At 45.7% G+C, this 26,427-nt stretch overlaps 1 protein-coding gene across 2 annotated transcripts in view; it reads right to left on the bottom strand.

The window, feature by feature from the left end:
• mrc2 (mannose receptor, C type 2) overlaps nt 1-26,427 on the bottom strand; it is a 197,902-nt gene that overhangs the window by 96,242 nt on the left and 75,233 nt on the right. For both annotated transcript variants that reach the window (XM_052038769.1, XM_052038770.1), the window contains 4 exons: nt 24,241-24,429; nt 19,192-19,346; nt 16,826-16,942; nt 2,104-2,219 (listed from right to left, as the gene is read on the bottom strand). In XM_052038769.1, coding sequence (XP_051894729.1) covers nt 2,104-2,219; nt 16,826-16,942; nt 19,192-19,346; nt 24,241-24,429 — 577 coding nt within the window. The remainder of the gene's footprint in view (nt 1-2,103; nt 2,220-16,825; nt 16,943-19,191; nt 19,347-24,240; nt 24,430-26,427) is intronic.

Below are 26,427 nucleotides of genomic sequence, written 5' to 3'. Positions count from 1 at the left end.
GAAAATCAGGACAATTAAAGACCGAGATTTAAACTTGAAGAGGAGATGGCTTTGGAAGAACAGGAAGAGGCCCTCATCAGCTTTTTTATCCTCTGGATACCTAAACAGTCCTAGGCAACTGTCTCAGCCTCCCTCAGTCCTGGCCAGCTCACTCAGACTGAAGAACAGCTCCATCAGCTGCAATAGCCCACTACCTGGTTACAGGACCTCCACAAGGGACTGTCTGCAAACCCCAACTCCCAACCAATAAGGACTGTGGGAGGGTGGGGCTGAGCATGGGAGACTGGAAGGGAGTTTAAGCCAACAGAGGGAGGAGGCTTGTATTCGAAGCATCCTTCCCCCTACCCCATTACCTGAACTTACCCAAAGGGTCACCCATCTCCAGTACGTGGGAACCAACTCAATGTTTTACAGTCATAGTTTCGTGAATCAATTGCCATCTCAGCAACACTGGGCTTGCTGATCTGGAAGACTACATGGTGTTATTCTCAACAGCTGGAACAGATGCAAGTGGCCAGGAATCTGGACTTGATAGTTCCTGCTCACTCTAACTGGTCACCCTTGGGCCTCCTCATTTTAGAAACAAGGGTTCTGCTCGATGGACAAGAACAGAGAGAGCTTTACTCTGCATTTGATGACCTATATTTCTTCATCTGACAAAGCCTAATTTTTTTTCCCAAGGCCCACCATGGCCTTGCCGCTTCCATACTCTCGAGCCTCCTACAACCAAGATCTCGGCACTGCTCCAGTTATGATCTCTGGATCATCGTTGACTTTCAATGCCCCATCAATTACAGACGTGACTTCAACTGCTTGGACCCCGATTTCTGGAATTCCTACCCCAAAGCTTCCCGTCTCCCTGCTTCCCCATCTGCATCTTACAACTTTTGGTTACGTTCTAATATCTCCTTCGGTAACTGGAAGTCAGTTTATTTGGTGACACTCCTGAGAAGCGTCTCAGGATATTTAGCACATTAAAGATGTGACTTGTGCCAGCTAATGTTGTACTGACGGAGTGTTTGATCCTGACACTGCAGACTGAAATGGCAAATGTTTAATTTTAGCAAATCACAAACGATTCATTCATTTCCTCCTACTTACAAGGTCAACTGGAATGTATTTCAATTTTTAAAGTGTTGAATCCAGCCTGTGTGGTTGCTTGCCTCTACTCACCAGGGCCAGATGTGGAGGGACTCTGCTGGTGACTAGCTACACCTGGGAGCTGTTCTATGACAAGCCTGGGTGGTGAGTAAGCCTCAGGCAGCACAGTACAGAGGCCCTGACAGCTTCCAACAAAAGACAAGGCATTCAGAACAAAACAGACCCCTGATTTTTGGGCACTGGGAAAGGAGACCCTCTGGACGAGGTGTGAACTGTGCTGGTAATTTCAAGAGGAAACTGCAACCCTGAGTCATTTCCACACCGAGAAGTCTTGGAGTTAGTGCAGCAGCAGATCCCAGTCTTGCTGGGATATCCCAGCATTTCCCTGGAGAATCAGCCTCCTTAATCCTAAAGCCAATCACACTGGTTCGAGACTCATTGCAGTGGGACTCTTGGCCGGAAGTGGAAATAGAAGTTTTTTTTAAAATTACTGTAGTTCTACTTTTTTTTGATTTGTAAGTATTTTAATGTATTTTTAATTAACGATCTCTTCATTTAAAAAAATTACATAACTGTTCACAATTTTTAAGTATCTTCAAAGGAAAGTCTCCCAGCTTTGATAGAAGCTAAAGCTCCCTCAACCTTCCCCAACATATGCCCACCAACTTTACCTGTTGGTGGAAGCTGGTAGGGTGTTCAGGGACAGAGCCTTCGCACTCTGCTGCTTCACCTCAGCCGAGAGTGGGGTCACCAGGATCATCCCTCCACATCTAGTCCAGGTAAGCAAGGGTGAGCAGCCAATACAAAGGTGGATTCAACACAATCCTGCCTATTAACTAAAGAGCTCCAGTGTCACTGATTCACTGTGGCCTACACAAGAGAGGACAGAGTGAATGGGAGGTCTACATGCTTGTCCCAATGCTCTTCAGGACACTCACTACAGTAAGGCTAAGGCCCCTTCTCCCCAGGTTGATGCCGATCATTGTGTGAATTCCCATGTACCTGTTCAGGATGGTCACCAGGGTTGACCTTTGATCTGTGCATTTCTTCAAGGCTTCATCAAATGTCACCGATTCCTCACCCACAAAATAGCAAGAAGAGCCATGTAACCTCCAGCCCTGGTGAGGGGGGAAAGTACACGTTAGGGAAGACCTGAAAACAAGAGTGAGGAGTGGACTATACACCCCCCTGAGCCTGTTCTGCCAATCAGTTACTCAGCCTGAATTTCTATATCAAATTTCCTGCCCCAACCCCTAATCTACAAAAACCTGTCAACCTCAGTCTTGAATATATTTATTAAGGATCCACAAGTTTTGATGAAGAAATTACACCAGAACTAAACGGCTGGTACTTAACGCTGTGATAGTTGCAGCCAGGGTAGCTCTTGTAATTCAGGCACTGGGCAGATTCCTTGCACATCTTGCAGATGAAACTTGCCTGATATGAAAAGAATATCCTGTCTCAAAATAAACAGTAACCCATTCTGCTGCATTATGCACTGGATGGTTCGGAAGAAGGGTCCCCAGCAGTACCCGTTAGAGATCATGATCTCCCTTCACTCAACAGTGTCTGTGAGCAGGCCCCACTGAGGTGGTGTAGGATTAATAAACTATAACTGTATTGATATCTTAAGACGGATGAGAATTATGGCTGCTCGAAATACTGATTTAAAAAGTGTCCGTCAGGCCAGAACAGCCACACCACTGCTTACCTGGGCTGGGTGCTGTGTGGTAATTGCTGTGTCTGGAACTTAATTGGATTCCCATTATGCTTGACTATGGAGATGATGGTCAATCTTAACGGGAAATGGGAAGGCTGTCTCAAACAATGAAGGTGATACCTGCCTTTGTCTCACCCGATTGCAAAATGATTAGCTGAACCTGTGGTGTGAGGCTGCTCTTTGTCCATCTGCAGTAGCCCTTTGTCCGTTTCCTGCTCAACCAAGAACTCCGGCACCTGACTCATTAAAGTGTGCGTGACAATACCTGTATAAATCTCTGTCTACCCCTTTGTACTGAGAGAACTCGGGAAGCGACTCTTAGTGAGTGCTGAAGAGAATTCTCCTAGCGGTGCACTGCTAATAAAGGTATTTGTTCGAATTGACCTCGTGGCACTGTGTTATTTACAGCAGACGGATAGGGAAATTGATTTCGGGACGACACCACGTGCCTGTGAACTAAAAGGACATTGAAAAAGTAACTCGGAATTGGGGCAAAGTGGTTGAGTGGTACAAGCTGCCTGATGGAGAGGTCACTGCAGGAGATGGGCAGTGTTTATACGAATTAAAAGGACAACCAACACCACTCCATCTCACTGAAGTTGTTTCCACTTCTACCTGGAAGTCATGATCCTAATCTACATCACCTGGTAGTTCTGGTCACCGCATTATAGGAAGGATGTGGAGGCGTTGGAGAGGGTGCAGAGAAGATTTACCAGGATGCTGTCTGGATTAGAGCATATGGAATATGAGGAAAGGCTTAAGGTGCTAGGGCTTTATTCACTGGAAAGGAGGAGGATGAGAGGAGACATGATAGAGGTATATAAAATATTGAGAGGAACAGGTAGAGTAGACAGCCAGCGCCTCCTTCCCAGGGCACCAATGCTTAAGACGAGAGGGCATGGCTTTAAGGTTATGGGTGGGAGGTTCAGGGGAGATGTCAGGGGGAGGTTTTTCACCCAGAGAGTGGTTGGTGCATGGAATGCACTGCCTGGGGTGGTGGTGGACGCAGATACATTGGACAGGTTCAAGAGTTTGTTGGATAGGCACATGGAGGAATGTGAGAAAATGGGATATGCGGGAGGAAAGGGTTAGATAGTGTGAGGGTGGTTTGATGGACGGCACAACATGGTGGGCCGAAAGGCCTGTTTTGTGCTGTATGGTTCTATTGTTCACCCCGACAGCCATGTACAAACATCGAACTTCCAGCTGTTCTGTAGGTTTCCATGCCCAGATGTGCATCAAATATCCTTGGGTCTGACAGTGATCCCTATTATCTAAAAGGTATGTGAAAGACCAAAGGAAATCTGTGGCACAGTTAACACAATGCAGGAGGTAATTTCGCACCTCCTGTCAGCTATGGCACCTAAATCAAATGGCTAAAGCACGAGTTTATTGGGCTCTTTGGCAGCAGGAGGAGAACTCAAAGGACCAACCACACTCGTTTTCAAATAAGATGCCAAATGTGTATGGGCTTTAGCAGTCAGAAAGGAAACGACCTACGTTGACGACATCCCTGTTCAACTCCTGGCATTTCCCAGTTGTAAAAAACTCACGACCTTAGTGCTCAGCCATAACTCTGACCCTATCCAAAGCCAATTAAACACCGACTAAAAGTGCCTGCTGTAGACGTGACAGAAGCATAATAACTTTGTTAATTAGCCATTTAGTTAATTCAAGTGTACCAGTTGGGCAGGGAGGAACAGCGATAAGTATACTTCTTCCTGCAATTGCCCTACCAGCCGATCAGGTACTAACAACTTGATTAGAAGGAAGCCGATGGTTGCTGCTTTACAAATACTGGATTTGGAAATGGATTTATGTATTTACTTTGTAGAATCTCCAACCTATGACAACTGAGTGAAACCTCGCCTTGAATGATAAGCATTAAATACAGAGGGAGAGTCTCATTTTACAGCTGTTTGACGTTCGATGAAGTGAGCAGAATATCGGGTCCAGTATGTACGAGGCTGATGATAAGACACCCTTCATTTCATGTCACTGTCCACTTTGAATTTGTTTAGTGTTTTGAGGAGACTTTTGGGGTGGGAGGGGGTCATTTAAAGCCTTGGGTTGTTATGGTTTTGGTTATTGTTCTCAAGTTTCACACTGATATTCTTCTTAGCTCATTCTTATCCTGCTGCCACTGTACAATCCTTTGAAGACCTTCCACTAATGGTACAGCTGAGCCTTTTCAACAATTAAAACATCCAGAAACACTTGACCCTCTCCCTTTCTGCCTTTGTTTCCACTTTCCACCCCTTACTGCCAACTTCACAACGTCACGACCATTGGTGTGAGTGAAACACCTTGTTCCTGCTCACCGAGGCTTTTAATCTAATAACTTTAAAGAGGCTCTGTCAAGGGGAAGACTTTGGGAAACCTCTCATTTAAAGTGTAATCTGCCCCCGATAAAACAAATACCACCTTATTTTCCAGAGTGGAAACAACCCTGTTTTGTGCAATGCCCCGGGTCTTTGCTCTGCCACTGTTCATGCAGGGCAGGCGCGGTAGCATAACGGTTAGCGTAACGCTATTACAGCACCAGTGACCCGGGTTCAATTCTGGCCGCTGTCTGTAAGGAGTTTGTACATTCTCCCCGTGTCTGCATGGTTTTCCTCCGGGTGCTCCGGTTTCCTCCCACATTCCAAAGACGTACGGGTTAGGAAGTTGTGGGCGTGCTATGTTGGCACTGGAAGTGTGGCGACACTTGCAGGCTGCCCCCAGAACACTCTACACAAAAGATGCATTTCACTGTGTGTTTCGATGTACGTGTGACCAATAAAGATATCTAATCTTCACATGGCGTTGGAACAGCCTATGTTAAAGGAGCAATGGAGTAATCCACAGATGTACCTGAGTCAGCCTGGAATCATCAAGGACAAATAGAGATCACTTTACCTCTGAACTTGCCCATCCCAATGCAATCTCTCCCAGAACACAAGTCAGTGCCAAACAGGAGAGTAAAAGGTAATGAGGTTTTCAGGATTACTATTTCCTCAACTCCATTATTTTGCCTGGAGAGATTTGGCCAACTTTTCCAGCCGAATTTTAAGATTGTCTCCTTCCAAATTTGTCTGAACCAATCAGCACTCAGCTATCAGTAGAATTCACTTCTGGAAGCTGAAACCTTTCCAAGCCCACAATTTTTTTTTCACTCAAAAACATTCTGCCTCCAAGGTTTGTGCTTAGCACCTTCACCTCTCATCGTCGTGGCAATGTGTGAGATCTCATGCAGAAGAAGTCTCAGTGGCACCCACGGACTGGCGAGATTGTCCTCTCTGCCTCTGAAATTGGAAGTCGGTCGAAAGGGGCAAAGTCTGAAGGTTGGTAAAGGCTCAATATGTGTAGCGTGGCTCTGCTTCTTGTCCTGCATTACAATACCCTTTTCTCTTCTAGGGCAGGTAATACTGTACAAAGGCTTTCACATCAAATGCTGAATGAATGTCACTGTAACAAATTGCTGTGCTAAATTGGCACATTTAACAAAAGATTGAAAGTCAGCACCAAACACAGTGGAACAACGTGAGCAGAGAGTAGGTCCAGGAAAGCCAACATGGGTCATCTCTGCAATGACAATAGGTTATCTAAGGCAGAGCCGTGAGAGGCGACATGATCCCAGGACATTAGACTAAACACTGGTTTCCAGGTTTAAAAAAAACTAAAGGATAAAAATCTTCCTTTTATATAGTAACTTCCATGATATCAGGCTGTTTCAAGACACTTTGCAACACAGTGTATACTCTTAACCTCTCAATCTACCTTGTTATGGCCCTTACACCTTATTGTCTGCCTGCACTGCACTTTCTTTGTAACTGTAACCTTTCATTCTGCATTCTGTTATTGTTTTCCCTTGTACTACCTCAATGCACTGATGTGATGAAATGATCTGTATGGATGGCATGCAAAACGAAGTTTCTCACTGTACCTCAGTACATGTGACAATAATAAACCAATTTACATGGCATGGTTCCATGATGATCAGATAACCTTTTTTAGGTATTGGTTAAGATACAAATATTAGCCAGGATACAAGAGAGAATCCACCAGTTCTTCAGGGAATAGTGCTGTGAAATCCTTCACACCTGTCTGAAAGGAAAAACAGGGCCTCATCCGAAAGACAGCATCTCCAAGAGTGCAGAACCACCTCAGCATTGCACTGGAAGCATCAGCTGAAATTACACACTCAAGTCTCTGAAGTGGGGATTGGATTCACAATCTTCTGACCTTGAGACAAGAGGGTTGCTGATGAACTAAATGTGACAAAATCATTTGTTCTATCTATAACCTTATGACATCAACAGGAAGGAATTATAGGAGTCTCATGATTGGATTAACTAATTTATATCTGTTCTACCAGAGAACATATAGGAATAGGAAAAATACAAAAGAAACCATAAAGCACCTTGAGAAATGACATTGGCTTCTCCTCTTCATTTAAGTCACGAGCCAGAAGGTGGTAAAAATATCGTTCCACCCAATCTTTTTGAGAGGGGTGAAAAATCTCCCTGTTCAACACTGATGTGAGGAAGAGTCATTTTATACAGTAGATTTCAGTCTTTTGGTATAACTGTCAACTGCCAGGGTACAAGGTAATGGACTTTCAGGATTACAATTTCCTCAACTCCACTATTTTGCCTGGGGAGATTTGGCCAACTTTTCCAGCCTAATCTTTAGATTGTCTCCTTCCAAGTTTGTCTGAACCAATCAGCACTCAGCTATCAGCGGAATTCACTTCTGGAAGCAGAAACCTTTCCAAGCCCACAAATTTTTTTTTACTCAAAAACATTCTGCCTCCGAGGTTTCTGCTTAGCACCTTCACCTCTCATCGTCGTGGAAACTTTGTTTCGTTCTGGGAAAATCTTAAGAGTAAAAGACTGATTTTTATTTCCCCTCTTCAATTCGTTAGGGTGTCAAGAAACAGCAAAGCAGTTGACTAATTCTCAACTAAAATAACTTTGGAATTTGAAAAATATTTCTAAAATCCTGAACATCAATGCCTCTTGCACTCAGAACTTGATGAATTCAGGTTATTACTGGTCCATAGTGAGTGTGGAAAAGTAACAAAAGGAATGCACACAGGCAGCAAGGTTGTTGGCCTAGAGGGAGTTTGAACATTTGATTAATGTATTTCAACCCAAAGTAGGTAAGTAGTGGTTTCATAAAGGCCACTGCCAAGTGAAATAATTTCACTTATAAATATGCCATTTCACACTTGGGCGATTGAACGTCCTCTTAAATGTTAGATGAGCAACTCAAAACAGAACTGTATCCCTTAGGGTGTTGGGGGGGGGGGGGTCAGGTTCAACAGTGAGAAGGGAAAGCCCATTTAATTCTCAGTGAGAAAGAATTGAAGAATATTCAACCAGCACACCCTCTTCACAAGCTATTCAAGAAATAACCAGAATAAAAAGGACAGGATTTTTAATGTCTTTTATGATCTCCAGCCATCCGAATGCACTTTGACGTGCAGTCATTGTTATAAGATATGAGGTATAATGTGGATGCATTTGCAAGCCAATTGAGGTGGCTCTGTAAATTTATTTCTCTCTCCCAGGTCCGATTCACTTTTAACAAGTTTACAACAAGAAGTTGTGCTTATATGGCACTTTCAATGTGGTTTCATCGCTTAACACAAGGGCTGACCAAACAAATCCAACAACAATCAGCCATATTAGGAGATATGGCGTCACCAAAGGAATTGGGTTTTAAGGTGTGGTTTGAAGACAAAGAGAAGGATGGAGAGGTTTAAGGAGAAAGTTTCTCGGCAGCTGCAGACAAAGCAGCCAGTGAGGGTGTGAAGATAATCAGGGCGGAAGAGGAGGCCAGAACTGAAAGAGCACAGGGATTCCAGTGGGTTGAGGGCTAGAGGAGGTCTCAGAGGTCATGAGGGACAAAGGCACAGAGGAACTTGATCACTCATTTTTCTTGGCTGCAGAGTAGTAGTGGGCCTCCATTATCAGGTCCCGTTGGCCAACTGAATGTCCACTAGTGTAGAGGGCTGCAATACGTGACCGAGGAAGCAGACAAGGCTCCATGGCAAGATTAGGTTTCAAATGGATGGTGAATTCTAAGTATGTGCTTGCTGTTTCTAATGACAACGAAAGTAGATTGTCAGTGAGTCCTGGGACTGCTTTGTGTACTTTACCATGGGGCCTTCACATACACTGCCCCAGGGCCCCTCATATTTTCTGCACTGGGATCCCTCATGTATTCCAAACCAGTCATATATTGCCTCAGAGACTTTGCAGAGAAACAGTGGGTGGGAAGTGTTGAAGTCATGAAGCTATCAACTTTTATGATTCCAACCTCCATCCAATTGTTTAATCCTCTGATTAAACAATTTCTTTATGTGGCTCCAGGTCAGATTCTAGCCAAATATATTCCTTTGAGTGATTTGAGAGGTTGTACTAAATTAAAGACGTTATATAAAAGTTATTGATATTGTTGAGCAGAAGGTTTGGAGGTTAATTGATCACTGCAAATTGCCTCCATGTAGCGGTGAGTGGTGGAATCTGGCGAGAATTGATAGGAATGTAGGGAGGATAGGTTCCAGGGAAAATTAGAGAGCAGCAGAGACTCAATGAGCTGAAATAGCCTCTTATGTCAGAAGGAAATATGGAATGGTATGACAAGCCCACATCTGTGGAACACGTTCACTGAGAACTTCACAGAAGTTGCCAAAACTAACTTCACTTGGGTTGTTAACTCTTGGATATGTCAATCTCTCTGCAGTGGAGAATTTCAACACAGGAGGTTTCTTCATTTCTCTTTAAGGCAGACACTATCATCAATTCAGGCTTGCTTGAATCCCAAAAGATTATATTTAGTCATTGAATTATGTAATTTGTTAAGACTTTGGGTCCTTTGGTTTGTAAATTTGGGTACTTGAATGGAGACAAGCAATGGGCTTGGATGTTGATAGAGCAATCCTAAACCGAAAGAAAGGCAAGGCCAAGGGTTTTGAATTTTGTATTGCCTATTAAATGAAATGCTGTATCTGACAAGGTGGCTCAGTCCTTTGATACCTCGGTGCTCTCACCCTTTAGTTCCTGACTTCAGGTCAGGCGCAAGGCAGAGGTCAAGAGCTTCTCCATGGGGAAAGGCGAGAGAGAGGCAAAGTGACAACTTGGGCTGCTCTTTAATAACTTTTAGTTGCTGCCATGGTGCAGCCCATGAGGCTTGTGTGTTGACTGGGTCTGACAGGTTAGAAAAAGCAAATGTAAAAAATAAAACCATAAAGAAATTAAAAGATAAGCTAATTGTATGTCACTGTTGTGAGTAACCAATTTGTGTAAGAAAACACAAAGTTGTACCACTTTCTCAAATAGTTGCACAGGTTGATCACTGTTTTGAGCAAAAGACCAAGCTGACACCCAATTAAGCAGCTGATTAAATTATTTTTGTATGGGCATATCTTTATCATCACTGACTGATGATAAGAGGCTAACTCTGGAAAAACAAACTTCATTGAGCGAAGTGGCTTCATAGACAACAGGCCAGAAACAGACAGACTGAGAGAAAGCAGTGACTATAGACACCATTTGTAGATTTTAACTGTGGATATGAAGAAAGGAAATCAAGTGTGGACATCAATTAAGGACTTTATTGAAGGTTACCAATGTTGCATGGATAATTGAGTGAAAGTAGCACGTGGACACGAGACCTGGATGTTGAGTGAGGAGAGGGAGGACCTCGGACTTGAGAAGCCCAGTGGGTAAACCGCCAGCTCACTGGGTTGGACTGTGGAAAGAGGCCACCAGAAGAACCATCAGTTCATTATGCTTTGAGCCTGCTTTGTCATTCAATACAATCACAGACAATTGTCCAGCACAAGTTCACCTTTCCACACTACCATCACATCCCTTAATTCACGTGCACTTCATCTAAGCAACTGTACTGCCACAACCCACTGTGGTAGCAAATTCCAAAAATTCTGTTATTCCTTTTTTTCCCCCCACACTATTTACTTATTTTGTAATTTCTAGTAATTTTATGTCTTTGCACTGTACTGCTGCTGCAAAACAACAAATTTCACATCATACAAGCCAGTGATAATAAATCTGATTCTGAAATTCACAGCTCTGAGTCAGTCTTTCCAGGAGGAATCGGACAAGCCAGAGAGGCAAAGGTAGCTGTGGTGTTCTGGATTGTCGGAGGCCCTTGATACAATGAGGATAAGATGAGGAGCAAAGGTGTGACGGTGCTGGAGAGGGTGCAGAGGAGACTCACCAGGATGTTAGCTAGGGTGGAGCCTTTCATTTATGAGGAGAGGAAGAGGAGGCTGGGTCTGTTTTCCCTGGAGTGGTGGGGGTTAAGATTGAGATGTATAAAACTATGAGAGGTAGGGTAGGGTACACGGCAGGAAACTTTTCCCCTTATCAGAGGTGAATAAAACTAAGACACAAATTTAGGGTAAGAGGTAGCAGATTTAGAGGGGGACCTTAATGACGAGTACCTGGAATGCATTGCCAGAGAGAGCAGTGGAAGCAGAGTGGCTGAAAGAACTTAAGAAGCATGTAGTTGAGCACTTGAATCGCCTCAGTATAGGTGGCTATGGACCAAGTGCTGGAAGGTGGGATCAATACAGGTTAATACCAGTGGTATTAATACAGTTCAATACCACTGGTTGGCATGGACATGACGGGCTGAATGGCCTGTTTCCTTGCTGTATGACTATGACCCACATAAGAGGTGCAAATTAATGCACACTGGATTGGGCATAACACACCTGCATGCAATGAAAATTAGTTGACAGACAAAACAAGAGCTGGAAAAAAATTGAGTCTTTTTTTTGAGGTGGCAAGTGCTGACTAGTGTCCAAACACATGACAGATGCAGCATATTGTGGATAACTGCACAGTTATCTACTTTGGAAGCAAATACAGAAAGGCAAAGTATTACTTAAATGGGGATATGTTGGGAAATGATGATGTACAAAGCTACTTGGGTGTCTTTTTTCACCGAATGCAAACACGCAGGTGAAGCAAGGAGCAAGACAGCACGTGGTCTGTTGGTCAGGCATGAAGTTTCGAATACAGGGACTGGAATGTCATACTACGATCATACAGGACCTTGGTGAGACGATACCTGGAGTATTGTGCACAGTTTTGACCTCCTTACCCAAGGCAGGATATACTTGCCAATGAGGGAGCACAGCAGAAGTTTACCGTCTGATTCCTGGGACGACAGCACTGCCATGTGAGAGATTGGGTCAACCAGGTCTGTGTTCCTTAGAGTTTGGAAGAACAAGGAGGGGATCTTGTAGAAACAAACAAAATTCTGAAGGACTTGACAAACACGATGCTTTCCACAGCTGGGGTGGAGGGTGGTCTATAGCCAGTGATTACAGTCTTAGAATATGGATAAGATATTTAGGTCTGAGGAGAGGAGAAAATACCTCATCCAGAAGGTGGTGAACCTCCCAAATTTGCTACCACACAGAGGTCTATGGAGGCCAATGCACTGAATAGGTCTAAGAAGGTGATAAATAGATTTTTGACACAAAAGCATCAAAAAAGATAAAAGTGCAGGAATATGGCATTGAGCCGTAATAGTACTGAATGGTGGAGCAAACTTGAGGGGCTGAAAGGTGTACTCCTAAGATAAGATACCTTTATTAGTCACATGTACATCGAAACACACAGTGAAATACATCTTTTTGCATAGTGTTCTGGGGGAGCCCGCAAGTGTCACCACGCTTCCGGCACCAACATAGCATGCCCACAACTTCCTAACCCATACATCTTTGGAATGTGGGAGGAAACCAGAGAACCTGGAGGAAACCCACGCAGACACGGGGAGAACATACAAACACCTGACAGACAGCGTCGGGGATTACTCCTGCTCCATTTTTCTCTCAATGATTGTCAGATAACGCTGGGAAAACCACCCTAGAATCTCAGCGGTCGGGACCCTGGTCAAGTTGCAGGAAACAAATCCTGAGTTTCATTGATTTTAACTGGCTCCAATCTGGAGGAAAAGTAGGTTCTCATCAGACCAATCGAACACTGTTAAGTCTTAAATGCATGACAGTTCAAGAAGCATCTGCCAATATGTTCAATAACTGAGGCTCACACCCAAGGCCAGCAGGAAGGTGAAACACAGCAACTGTTTGACACTCCTAGCGTGGGTCCATGCACCATTCCCAGTGCAGACCAGGACATCAAGGCAGCATTTGACTGAGTGTGGCATCGAGAAGCCCTGGTAAAACTGAAGTCAATGAGCAAAGGGATAAAGCTCCACTGGTTGAAGTCATACCTTATCCAAAGCAAGATGGTTGTGGTCGTTGGAAGTCAGTCATCCCAACCCCAGAATACCACTGCAGGAGCTCCTCAAAACAGTATCCTAGACTCAACCATCTTCAGCTACTTCATCAGTAATGTGGGGAGATTCATTGGTGACTGAACAATGTTTAGTTCCATTTGTAACTCCTTAGCAAATCAATCTCAATGCAGCAAGACCAAGATAATATTAGGACATTCGGACCATAAAAGTGCCAGGCAAAATCTTCCTCCCAGAGAGAATCCAATCACTTACCCTGGATATTCAGTGGTATTACAATCTCCGTTGAGTCATCATCAGTATCCTGGGAGTCACCAGTGACTAGAAATTCAACAAGACCAGCCACACAAGTACCGTGGCTACAACAGAACATCAGAGACTGGATATCCTTTGGCAATGACTCACCTCCCGACACCCCAAATTCTTTCTACAACCTAGAAGGCACAAGTTAGGAGTGTGATGAGTTGGGCTCCAACTACAGTGAAGATGCTTGATACCATCCAGGGCAAATCAGCCTTTGTGACTGGCAGCCCATCCACCACTAAACTTTCATTCCCTCCGCCACCATCACTCCGTGGCTGGAGTGTGCGCCATCTACAAAATACAATGCAATTACTCGCTCTCGTGATCTCCATATCACCTCCCATGTCTGTAAACTCCACTGTCATAGACAAAGGCTTCAGGCTGAGATTCACTCCCTCTGTGAGCAGCGTCTGTTTGGAGCAAGGTCACAACGAGCGTGTCACTTGGAGGTCAGGTGTCGAGTTTACGGGCAGGGGGATAATGATCCCTATTATGCGTGTTGCTCTCTTACTGGAGATTCAGAGTCACAAAGAACTACCACTTTGATCTGGCCCCCAAACACAGCTGCTGCTGGTTTTGGACACAACTGGTTCCACAAAGGAATTGCAGTTCCTGCACAGATCCTATCACTGGAACTACCCATTGCGGAGTCCTGAACCCTCCCTCCCTCCAGTATTAATGCAGAAACACTGACTTGCAATACCAAACACAACTAATGCAAGGGGCACTGGAACATGGAATTATCCTGCTCGCTATTGGAAGGTCAGAATACTTCATCTGAGAATCGTATTCGTTCCTGGATTGAGGAAATCTCTCACTCATCCTCTGATTAGGAAAGGTTTACGGGGAACTTCTTCACTCAGGGAGTGGTGGGAGTGTGGAATGGGCTGCCATCTGATGTGGTAAATGCGGGCTCACTCTTAGGTTTTAAGAATAAATTGGATAGATACATGGATGGGAGAGGTCTGGAGGGTTATGGACTGGATGCAGGTAAATGGGACTAGCGGAATAAGGTTTCGGCACAGACTAGAAGGGCCGAATGGCCTAATTTCTGTGCTGTAGTGTTCTATGGTTCTATTACCGACAGGTTCAGTGAAATCTACACAGCAATGGTGAAGAGCAAACCTGCCCAGGGCAGCACCGAGGCATACAATTCCCTGACACTGTTCTGCAATGGCCACTGGTCCAATAAAGCAAAGACATGCGATTCCATAGCCCCTTACATTACCTCAGGAAATTTCAAAGCTGTTTACCACCTACGAGGTACTTTTGAAACACAACATCCAATGCACACACAACAGGCTCCCTTAAACAGCAGTAGCTTGAATGTTGGTTGGTTTCTCTGCTCTTGCTTGAACAGGGCCCTGGGGTTTAATATCCAAGGATAGCACTTCCAGTGGTGCAGCACTTCATTTGTATAGCACCGTCTGGCACAGTTGCGTGCTCTCTCCTTAACATGTGGCCACACATGGGAAGTTGCAGGCTGCTATTCCGTGGGATGTTGAGGTCTCTGGGGAGGGAGGAAGCATCCAGAAAAAGTAGCTGCAAGAACACCGAGAACTGATCGTGGGAAATGAAGCTTCAGGAGCAGATCGACCAGGTAAAGTGCAGTGCCACAGACGTCAGGCTGAGCCCTTGTGTCTCCTGCAGCTCCCAGCCTCTGTTTGCTGTGCCCACCAGGGTCCGAGATCTGCCAAACCACTCTCCAGTTCTGCCTTGACAGCACAAACAGCGGTTCCATTCCTGTGCTCGGGAACTGACTGATCCAAATCTTCCAGGGCACAGATTATAAAAGCTTCAATTTCAGAAACAGACTGGGAGCCCACGAGCCCCCTACCCCTCCAATCCCACATCCTGCCCTTCCTCTACCCACATCTGGCTAACCCTGGTATTCTATCCTTCCTTTATGCTCCCCTTTCTGTTGGTGGTTCTTCCTTGCACAAAGTTATTCCCACACCCCGAGATGTGGCTTCCACATCCGGACCACCAATGAACCAGCCTCATTTCACATTTGGATCCCCCCGAGACCCGGACTGCCTCGAGCCTGGTTCCGCCATGCACCTGTCTCTTGCCTTCACAGCTTGGGCTCCGTTTGAAGCTGCGAAGCTGTTCATTGTCTTGCTACCAGGGCAAAAGCTGGTGTTGGGAAAATGACAAAGACTGAACAGCCACTTGCATAATAATCACAGATCTGAAAGGACATAGAGAGGAAGAAGAGAGGCGCACAGCCCAAGAGAGAGGGAGCGTGAAGGAGAACACGGACCACTGGGAGAGGGTGTGGGGAAAAGGAAAGGTATTTTTTTACCAGAAGGAGTCAGACACTAATATGGAGCAGGAGAGAGAGAAAGGAATAAGGGAAAGGACAGGAGGAAACGAAAAGGAACAGAGAGAATGGGACACAACCGTACACCTCCCAAGCAATCTTTACCTGGGAACAGTCAAACAAAAACAGCAAGTGCTGAAAATAATCAGGTCAGGTGGAAAGTGAATCACAGATAATGTAACAGGCCAGTAAGATCAGTTATACAAGGTCGTTGGACATGAAGCATCTCCACAGATGCTGCTTGAGCTGTTGAGTATCCACAGCATTTTTTATGTTTAAATTTTCCGGCTTCAGCTGTGCACTGGAACCTTGCTTAGTGCTCAGGAATGGTTTTCTAGAAACAAGCACGTTACTGGAACCAGCACTGAAGGGGGTCACTACAACATCAGATACACAGAGAGACGTGTGACGGACAGTGTTGCTGTGCTGGGAAGCTGGTGAGAATCCAGCCGTGATTCTCCTCGCCGTGGAGGGGTTGCCTGTGAGGGCTGCTGTTGAGTGGGCTGGAGCAAGTGATGCTGAGCTGTGGGGGTCAGGCTGGTTGGCATGGTAACTGTGGGCACTGGGGGAGGGGGTGACTGGAATCTCCTGCTCTGTGTGTTGACAGTCCACCCGGGTCTCCAGTTGGCTCTGACAGAGGCTGCCAAGTCCCCCTCTCCCTGTCTGACTGGACAGCTGTCCCAGCCCAGAGATTTCTCTGGGTAAGAAGCCCAATAGCAGGCAACCACCAGCAAAAACCCGCAGTCACCGTGTTGTCCAGGGCGCACCCGAGATCTGCATCACAGCGCTGAGGGGTCGCCCTTTCTCACCTAACACCAGCCTTCACGGGCAGCCCCCACATATCACCTTGGTGGTTCACCCCACACTCTGCCCTGTGGCAACGAAATCACCGTTTTATTGCTGGGGAAGTGGCAGCACAGGCGGGGGTTCATGCCAGGGACCTGACACAGCAACGCGCAGCCTGAGCAGATGTTTTTTTTAAAGCCTGGGAGCACATGCTGGAGGTGCACAAGGGTTCTAACGAATCAAGGCTCTGCAGAGTAACACTAAGTGCATTTTGACTTTGGATTAGTTGGGAATAGTGCCAGTTAACCGACCTTTGCACAGCCGAGGTTGTCCTCCAACACCTCCTCTTCCTTTGTGGAGAAGTAGCCGGGTTTCTTGCAGATAGCAGGCATCATGGAGTTGCAGGGACCATCTTTCCAGCGACCCTCCTGGTTCAGGAAAGAGATAAAGGTGCAATGCAGTGTTTACGGAGGACCACGTACAATGCACTGGAACAATAGCACAGAGCGTCATGCTCAGATGCACAACTCAACTGACCAACATGCCACTTAACAGTGTGTCAGATTAACAAAAATCAGGAAATAAATCAGCGAGGATTAAATGCCTTTGGCTGTCTGAAAGATCAAGACCTCAGACTGAGCCTAAAATATCCCTGGCCTCGGACCATTCACTCGAAGTGGAGAAGGTGCATTCAGGATCCACCGAGAACCTTGAGTCCATGCACAGAGAGCAAACAGAACACCATCTCCTAAACTAGCCACCTCCCTACCTCACCTGGGGCAAACTTTGTGGGTCCCACATTGTCCTGATCAGTCACCTCAGAACTCACAGATCTGGATTGGAAGCAAGTCTTCCCAAGGGATCACCTAAGATGATCTCTTACATCACACCATATCCAGAGAGGATACCCCAATAGAACACCAGACCCAGAAATAGTATCAGTGCCCTATGTCATTTCTGGAAAGGGTTTTCCCTCTGCTGCATTATATCCAGAAAGGCTATTTCATCATTCCCAGAAAGAGAATCCTTTAAATCCTGTCTTACCTAGAAATGGTGTTCCCCATGTTGCAATAAATCCAGAAAGGCTTTCCCATGAAATGCATCATACCCTGAAAACCATATCCAACTAGAAGACACAGTTTCTAGAGAGGGTGTTCCCTGTTCCCTGTCGTATCTAGGTTAACCCTGTGGAGATAGAGACCGGAGATGCTGGGATTTGGAGCCAAGAACAAACTGCCGCAGGAACTTGGCGGGTCAGGCAGCATCTGTGGAGGCAAAGGAGTTGTCGATGTTTCAGGTCAAGACTGAGAGTGAAGAGGGGAGATAGTCAGCACGAAGAGGTGAGATGGAGGGATGAGGCAAGGGCTGGCAGGCGATAGGTAGAACCAGGTGAGGAGGGAGACAGTGGGCAGATGGAGCCAGGAGGGGGAGAGGGGTGGAGTTGAGAGACAGCAGCTGGTGGGTGGTAGGTAGAGATAGATGGTCGGGGGGGGGGGGGGGGGGCAGGGGGGGGAAGGAACAGAAGAGATGTGGGTTACCTGAAATTGGAGAATTCGATGTTCATGCCACTACATTGTACACTACCCGGGCAGAATATGAGGCGCTGTTTCTCTAGTTTGGCCTCACTCTGGCAGTGGAGGAGGCTGAGGACAGATAGGTTAGTGTGGGAATGAGGAAGGGAATTGAAATGGCTTGCAACTGGGAGCTCAAGATGGGTTAACTCAGTGCTGCATTAAGCCCGAATAGAGTATCCCCTGTGGTCCATTATCTTTGGGAAGGGAATGTCCTACACTTCGTTATATCCAGAAAGCACGTCCCGTATCCTAAGCAAGGAAATCCTTCATAATGCATTATAGCCAGAAGGAGTATTTCTAAACTGCAACAAATCTTGAAGCTCAAAGTGTTAGGAATCTTTCTTCTTGATTAACCTGAACAATGATCGTAGTGCTCTGGTGCTGAGTGTAAAGTGAAGCTTGCTCTATACACTCAGCCCACTATCAGTATTTCTTCCCCACTACTTTTCCTTCTCCATTGCTGTACCTCCTGAAGACAGTGGCTCAATTTAGGGTCCAGTTCCCTAGGTATCTGCTTTCTTAACCACACGGACAGACTTTGGATCCTTCAGTCGCCAGAATCATAGAATGAAGCCAAGGAATCACACCAGTGCTTCAAAAGAGCTGCCCAAAAAGTCCCACTATTCCTACACTTTCCCTGTTACCATAAAAATTCTTCCTTTTCAAGTTGCTACTGGATCTACTTTCATCAGCTTCTCAGGCAGAGCGTTCCAGATGACAAAATGCTGTCTAAAGCATGCTTTTCCCCTTAGTGATTTTCCTGGTATCTTAAATCAGTGTCCTCAGGTTACCAACCCTTTTGCTACCGTAAGCAGTTTCTCTCTATCTACTTTATTCAACTTCTTCAAACCTGGTGAACACCGTCTTACCTTCCTCTAGCTCGGGAATGTTGATCCCAGTTGTCTGGCCTGACCACTGTTCCTTGCTGAAATCAGTTAAGTTAGTGCATGGATTACACAACATGGCATATGCTCTAACCCACAGTGGAGGAGGACAGGGTTTCCGAATATCCTCACTAACCATTCTGAGTGAGGCAAAAATCCCAAAAAAATTCTAAGTTCTGTTCTGGCCCTTTTATCTCCTGATGCGTGACCATCACTTACCGAGCCCCAGAGAATGATGCAGTCCTCTTGGCTGCTTGCAGAGTTGTTGGGCTCAAAGGGATGCCAGTAGGTGAACCGAACTGGACTTCCATCCGACCACTCGAAGTTCATCTGATGCTTGATATCATTGAGGCCAATCCACAACTTCTCGACATCTGCAGCAAGAAAGACACGTTTAGGGAGCTGAGGAAAGAAGCTAACACCAGCTAAACTGCAGGTCTCATGAGCCTACGGGTACATGTCTGTGACTGTGTGATCGGGTGAACCATACTGCAGGCAGCACAGACACACACAAGGGTTCTGATGAAGGTTCTCTCACCAGAAACATCAACTATTTTTCTCTTTCCACAGATGCTGCCTGACCTGCTGAGTGTTTCCAGCATTTTCTGTTTTTATATCTGATCTCCAGCACCTGCGTCTTTACGACTTTCAATCTAGATCAAGTGCATCTGCAGCTCAGAGGAACCGAGAAAGGACTAGTTCAGGGTGACAAGGGCCACGGTGGAACTAGCAGGACAGAAAAGGAAGGTGGGACAAAAAGAGAGGTTGAAGAGTTAATAGACAGAAGGCTCACTGACAAGTCACCACCTGTTCCCTGTATTCTGTCCTTTAGCACAGCAGCAATGTTTAAGAATTTATAGTTACAATACTGTGACTTACAACAGCTGGCAGCCATAATTATTATGTTTTGTAGAAAGACACTGCAGGGCAAGAAGCTTCAAAAGCTTATCCGAACTCAGGTGAAGGAGCTTTCAAAGGTCCAGAATCTGGAAATGTTTTTTATTCAAGCAATAAGATTCTGTCCATCGTATGCAACCCCTGTACTTGCTCTTCAGGGTGACTGCAGATAGACTCCTGCCCCCAACCAGATGTTAGCACATGGCACAAAACAGTTATAACACAGTAAATCGTCCTGCACTGAGCGACAAGCTAGCCTCGTGCAACAAGGGCAGAGCTGCCTTAGGTGCCTGAGCACACCAACAGCTTATTACACTTGCACTGAAGTTAACTTGAACACAGATTCACCAACCAGCTGTTTATTATAATTAACTATATCAGCAACAAACTGCATTAATATAGCACCTATAATGTTGTAAAACCTGTCAGGGCTCTTCACTTAAGGCCACCAAACAAAATCTGACTCACTTATAAAGGAGATATTAGGACAAAAATGACTAAAAACCTGGTCAAAATGTTAAGTTTTAAGGAGTTTTTAAAGGAATGTGGTGTACGGCATAGTTGCCTTCATCGGTGGGGCATTGAGTATAAAGGTTAGGAAGTTATGCTGCAGCTGTATAAAACTTTAGTTTGACCACATTTGGAGTATGGAGTGCAGTTCTGGTCGCTGCATTACAGGACAACGTGGAGGCTTTGGAGAGGGTGCAGAAGAGGTTCACCAGGATGTTGCCTGGATTGGAGAGTATTAGCTATAAGGAGAGGTTGGATAAACTTGGATTGTTTTCTTTGGAGCGTCAGTGGCTGAGGGGTGACCTGATAGAAGTATATAAAATTATGAGAGGCTCAGGTAGGGTAGATAATCAGAGTCTTTTCCCCAAGGTAGAAATGTCAAATTTCAAGGTAAGAAGGGGAAGCTTAAAGGAGATTTACGAGGCAAGTTTTTGTTTTGAACAGAGTGATAGGTGCCTGGAAGGTACCCCTCAGGGTAAGCAGTGGAAGTAGATCCAATAGCAATGTTTAGCAGGCATTTAGACAGTCATATGAATGGGCAGGGAATGGAGGGATATAGACCATGTGCAGGCAGATGCATAAATTGGCATCATGGTCAGCATAGACATTGTGGGCCGAAAGGCCTGTTCTGGTGCTGTACTGTTCTAAGCTGTGTTCTATGAAGGAAGGGCAGCAAGGAGGTTCAGGGAACACTCAGCAGGTCAGGCAGCAACTGGGCAAAGAGGAAAAGAGTTAATGTTTCTGGTCAAAGGCTCTTCATCAGAACCCTTCTGAAGGGTCAGTTTAACTATGCAATTTTCTATAACTATCACTCCCTCGACCTTTCTCCTTCCTCCCTGTGCAGCTAAGCTACCAAAGGTGCCTCACAGCCCAGACAGCTGAAACCATGGCTGCCAATTGGGAAAAAAAAATGGGAATTTGCCAGAGACTAGAACTGGAGGAGCTCAAGGATCTCAAAGTTGAGGGACAGAAGAATTTGCAGGGAATTTAAGAATGAGGTCATGAAGAAACTTAAACAGAGGCATAAATGCTTTAAATGTGAGCTGATACTGGACTGGGACTGTAAGATGTCAAACAGTAGCTGCACAAAAATATGGAAATTCTTTGCCAGGGTCCAACTCTCTGGAGATTGTTGAAAGGAGACCCCACCCTGTGACCGGGATGCAGGAAGGTTTTTGAAGAGTCAGCCTGGCAATCGGTAGCAGTCTCACTCCTGAGGTCGTGAGTTGAAACCCCGTCCCAGGACCAAGCAGATGATCTAGACTTGACGAGTGTAGTACTGAAGGGGAGCTGCACAGTTGGACCTGCTGTTTTTCAGGTGAGAATTGCCTGATCAGGAAAACATCACACTTCCATGCCAATTTCTAAAGAGTAGATCTCTCACTGTCAGAGAACTGTAGAGTCATCCAGCATGGAATTAGGCCATACAGCCTGCACTGACCATCCATGCTAATTCCTCTCCATACATTGTCATCAACTCTTCCATCCCCACCACCCCCCCCCCCCCCGCCCCCCCCCAATTCTACCACTCACCCACACACTGGGGGCAATTCACCCTACCAACTCGTATGTCTACGGGACGTGGGAGGAAACTGGAGCACTCAGAGGAAACCCGCATGGTTACAGGGAGTACATGCAAGATCCACACCAACTGCACCCAAGGTCAGGATTGAGCCCTGGTGGCTGAAGCTGTGTGTCTTGGAAAAACACTCAATCCTTGGCCAACTCTACAAAAACAGATCAATCAGTCATTGCGTTCTCTGCTGCTTACAATCTCTCACATTCTCTAACTTAACTGCCATGTTTACTTCCCAAACACTTCAAAGTTAATCCATCGGGATGTTCAGAAGACAGAAAAAACACCGTGTTGGGTGGGTTGGGAATTGGAGGTCAGGGCCTGGGCTGCGAAAGATTGAGGTGGGGTGGGGGGGAAGAATGGCAGTGATGGGTGGGTATGGAGAGTGAGTGGAGAAGGAAAATTGGCCAAAAGGATCCAAGTAAATTTGGTATTTAACCTTTTAGGGTCCCAGTGGTGGCTGGTCCGAGGGCAACCTGATCCATCTTCCCCCATGATGCTTCAAAAGTTGCACAGGAATGAAGTCAAAGCCTACAAGGAGAATCACTCTGGAAATTTCCTGGTTGAATTATCGGAATGATGTCAAGTAGCCCAGAAACGGCTTCTCACACACTCCACTCCTGGTAAAGTCAATTTTTGGATGTATTATGCTGAAAAACTGGGCTATACAATTAAATCTCTAGGCCAGTTTCTTTCAGCGGGCACACCTTTAAAATTAGAGCTGGGCTAAAGAAACAAAGGACGGCAGATGCTGGAATCTAGATGAAAAACACTCTGATGCTGGAGGAACTCAGCAGGCCAGGCAGCATCCTTGGAGAAAAGCAGGCGGTCAACGTTTCAGGTCAGGACCCTTCTTCAGGACACAGACACCCCTCCACGCTTCTTCTCTTCTTCCCCTTCCTAGCCCCTTTTTTCTTTTCTATTCTTACCTTTGGCCCATCCCCCGGAGGATCTGCTCTCCCCTCCTCCCCCACACCTGCCTATCACCATCTCTTACCTGCATCTACCTATCACCACCCTGTGCCCACCCCACCTCCCCTCTTTTGTCCACCTATTGCTGCTCTGCTTTTCCCTCCTATATATTGGGGCTTCCCCTTTTCCTATCTTCAGTCCTGAAGAAGGATCCTGACCCGCAACGTTGACCGCCTGCTTTTCTCCACGAATGCTGCCTGGCCTGCTGAGTTCCTCCAGCATCATCGTGTTTTTCAATTAGAGCTGGGATGTTCAGGGATGGTTTTTTTTAAAAAAAAGAAAGCCTTTCTTTACTAAAAGAAAGCTTACTAAAAGAGGCTCAGGGTCACTGCAAGTGGAGTGACACGAGTGGATTTTGTTAGCTAAGGAGTTACAGAACCAAGATGTGGATCAGCCATTATCTGACTGAATGTCAGAACAATCTTGAAGGATTGAATGTTCCTTTGATGCTGGGAGAAATTCCACAGTGTGATGGCCACCGGACAAGCTGGTTTGAGCTCAAATGTAACTGTAGGGTTATGACAGTGGGCACAAGTCTGAAAGGTACATCAGATGCAATGAGTTAACAAATATCCATGAAATTGGATGTAGTGTCATACATTTATTTCCAGTTTAAATCCCCCTCTCTGATGCTTCCTATAACACCAGTTTTCTCAGAAGGAATCTCAGAGCATCATTCACCAATAGACCAGTCCTCTTCTGTTGCCTTCACGAGAACAACTCAGACTCCCATTGATTTATTCTTTGGCCCTCTGAACAGTCTCCTAGTGTCAGATGCAGTGATGGGCAGCAAGGGATGAGAATCAAACAGAATGATGATGGGGGACTAACATCCAACCTGCAGCCTGGGTCAGGACAGCTCACTTGTCAGCTATAAGTAGAGACAGAGCCCAGAGCAGAACCCAGTACCTACTGCTATGCAGTTGGCTTTCAGGCTTAAGCTTGGCGAGAGGCAGAAACGTAATGACACTGGGACATGTGGCTTTACTCAATGACCCTAAAACCGATTAGGTTTAGAGGTTAGCTGCCTCACTGATTAAACAAGCATTGCAAATGTCAAGCACAGGTTCATGCAAGGCCAAGCTATTGAACAGGACCTTGGCAGCAGAGGAGCCCAGTATCAGACCCAAAGACAGATCATGCCATACAGTGTGACCAACTTCAACATCAACTTCTCCATTGTTGACCACAACAAAACTCCTTGTGTTACACAAGCAGAAGTCACTAGTTGGGTTTCTTTTTCCTGGAAGGAAAGAAGCTCTCCTGAAAGATGCTCTCAGCATCCCTGCCTTTCACAAGTACTGCAGCCGTACCTTGCTTGACCTGGGTGAGGATGAATTCCAGCTCAGCTAGATGGTGGATGCTGACCAGGTTTCCCTCAGACCTCATGCAGCTCTTCTGGGATTCCTGCCAGCTCTTACTCTCTTTACTCAGCCGGTAACAATTGCATTGAAATTTCAACCAGCCCAGTTCACACTTGGTTGTCCGATTGGCGCAGGTATCTAGAAGAGAAATACACGGTTAGTTCCTCGACTAGAAAGAGGTGGTCAGTAGAACTCAGACTTTAATTCTTATGCACATAGTCAATTTAAGGTACTTGGAAGAATTTAGTCATGTGGTGTGAAATAAATAAAAAGTTGTATTTATATAGCGCCTTTCATGCCTCAGGATGTGCCAAAGTGCCTTGCAGCCAATTAAGCTCTTTTAGAAGCAAAGACACTGTTGTAATGAAGAAATAAGGAAACCAGAGTTAAAACAATTTTGCTTTAATCCAATATTCACAATGGTTGTAGCCAAGCTCCTAGAACAAAGGCCATTCAGCCCCTGTCAGACTAAGGTTTACCTACCACCCAAATTGCATCTCAACTCCATCTACCTGCCTGGCTTTGTTCCATATCCCATGAAATTTGGAAGAGGAATAGGTTTAAAGCAAGATTGTCTTGACTCTAATTTCCATCTCTCTTCATTACAACAGTGTCTTTGCTTCTAAAAGAGCTTAATTAGGTTTGGAAGACCTTTCAAATACCTTCTCAATCCCACTGGGTCTCCTATCACCTCCCCCAACCGGTTCCATCTGCCTATTATTTCCATCATCGTTCCCTTATCTAGTTCCACGTATCATCTTCCTTACTTCCCAGACTCCAGCATCTACAGCCTCTTGTGTCTCCACTAATCATCTTCTAGCCTCCAACCCATCCCAGCTCCATCTACCCATCTGTCTGCACCTACCACCCACCAGCTGCTGCCTCCCAACTCCACCCACCCTCCCCCACCTGGATCCATCTACCTAGTATCTCCCTCCTCACCCGGCTCCACCTATCGCCTGCCAGCCCCTGCCTTGCCCCCTCCCTCTCACCTCTTTATACTGGCCACCTCCACTCTTCACCCTCAGTCCTGACGCAGGGTCTCGTCCCGAAACGTTGACCATCCCTCTGCCTCCACAGATGCTGCCTGACCCACTGAGTTCCTCCAGCAGTTTGTTTTGTTTTTGCTCCAGATTAATGGATCAATCTCTGTCTCGACAATGTCAGTTACTTCAACCTCACATCCTTTCAGGGACGGAGTTTGAGATTTCCATTTCCCCTTGCATAAAAAGTTATTTTCTGATTTCCTTCTTGAATGGCCCAGCTCTCATTTTAGCTCTTTGTCTCCCTGTTTTTGAATGAGGATTATTCCTCTTCCAAACCTAACTAAGCTCTTTCAGAAGCAAAGACACTGTTGTATTGAAGAGAGGAGGAAACTAGAGTCGGGACAATCTTGCTTTAAACCTATTCCTCTTCCAAGTTTAATGTGACACAACAAAGAACAGGAAGCATCTCCCAACCCAATGATCTCAGGGTCTCGGTGAGCACCGCAGTTACTCACAGAGGAAGCAAACATAATCACCTTTGGTCAGCACACGCCAAGGATCCCTCAAGCCCTCTCACAGCTCAAGGCTCCTCTGGCTGGGTTAGTTCAGGACAGCCTATTTTTACTGAGGCACTGCTAAAATATCATCTGCTTTTAATCAGAATGAGCTATAATCTACTGCAAATTCCTGCCAGATCAGGGACATAAACAACACTTAAATCTACCCACAAGTGTGGCTTAAGTTCAGCGCACAGTGGATAATTAGGAGCTTCCTTGATGGTTCTATTACTCAAACAGAAGATCTGTTCTACTGACCTGATCTGCTTCTCAATAGCACTTGGCCCCCTCCAAAGATCCTTGGCCACATCATCTCCTGGCTTCTTTTGAAACCATGACCATTCTACAAGCCCTGGCTCCATCATCCCACCTAATCTACCGTTCCTCTAATGTACCCCCAGCCTCCATCACCAGTGGGCTTCTAATTCTAGATCCCACGCACATTTTGGAAGTATGTCTACAGTTTTATTCTTCATTGGCACTGCAGCCTCAGTACTCAGTGTCAGGCTGCTAGCAACTGATAGGATGAAGGGCGGGTTTGTTCTACAGAAACTTTCCTCAGCAGGATAAGCCAATTATTTCCCAACATGGTA

Source organism: Pristis pectinata, chromosome 25 (genome assembly GCF_009764475.1).
Source record: "Pristis pectinata isolate sPriPec2 chromosome 25, sPriPec2.1.pri, whole genome shotgun sequence".
Lineage (NCBI taxonomy): Eukaryota > Metazoa > Chordata > Chondrichthyes > Rhinopristiformes > Pristidae > Pristis > Pristis pectinata.
This window is presented reverse-complemented; position numbering and strand designations above follow the sequence as displayed.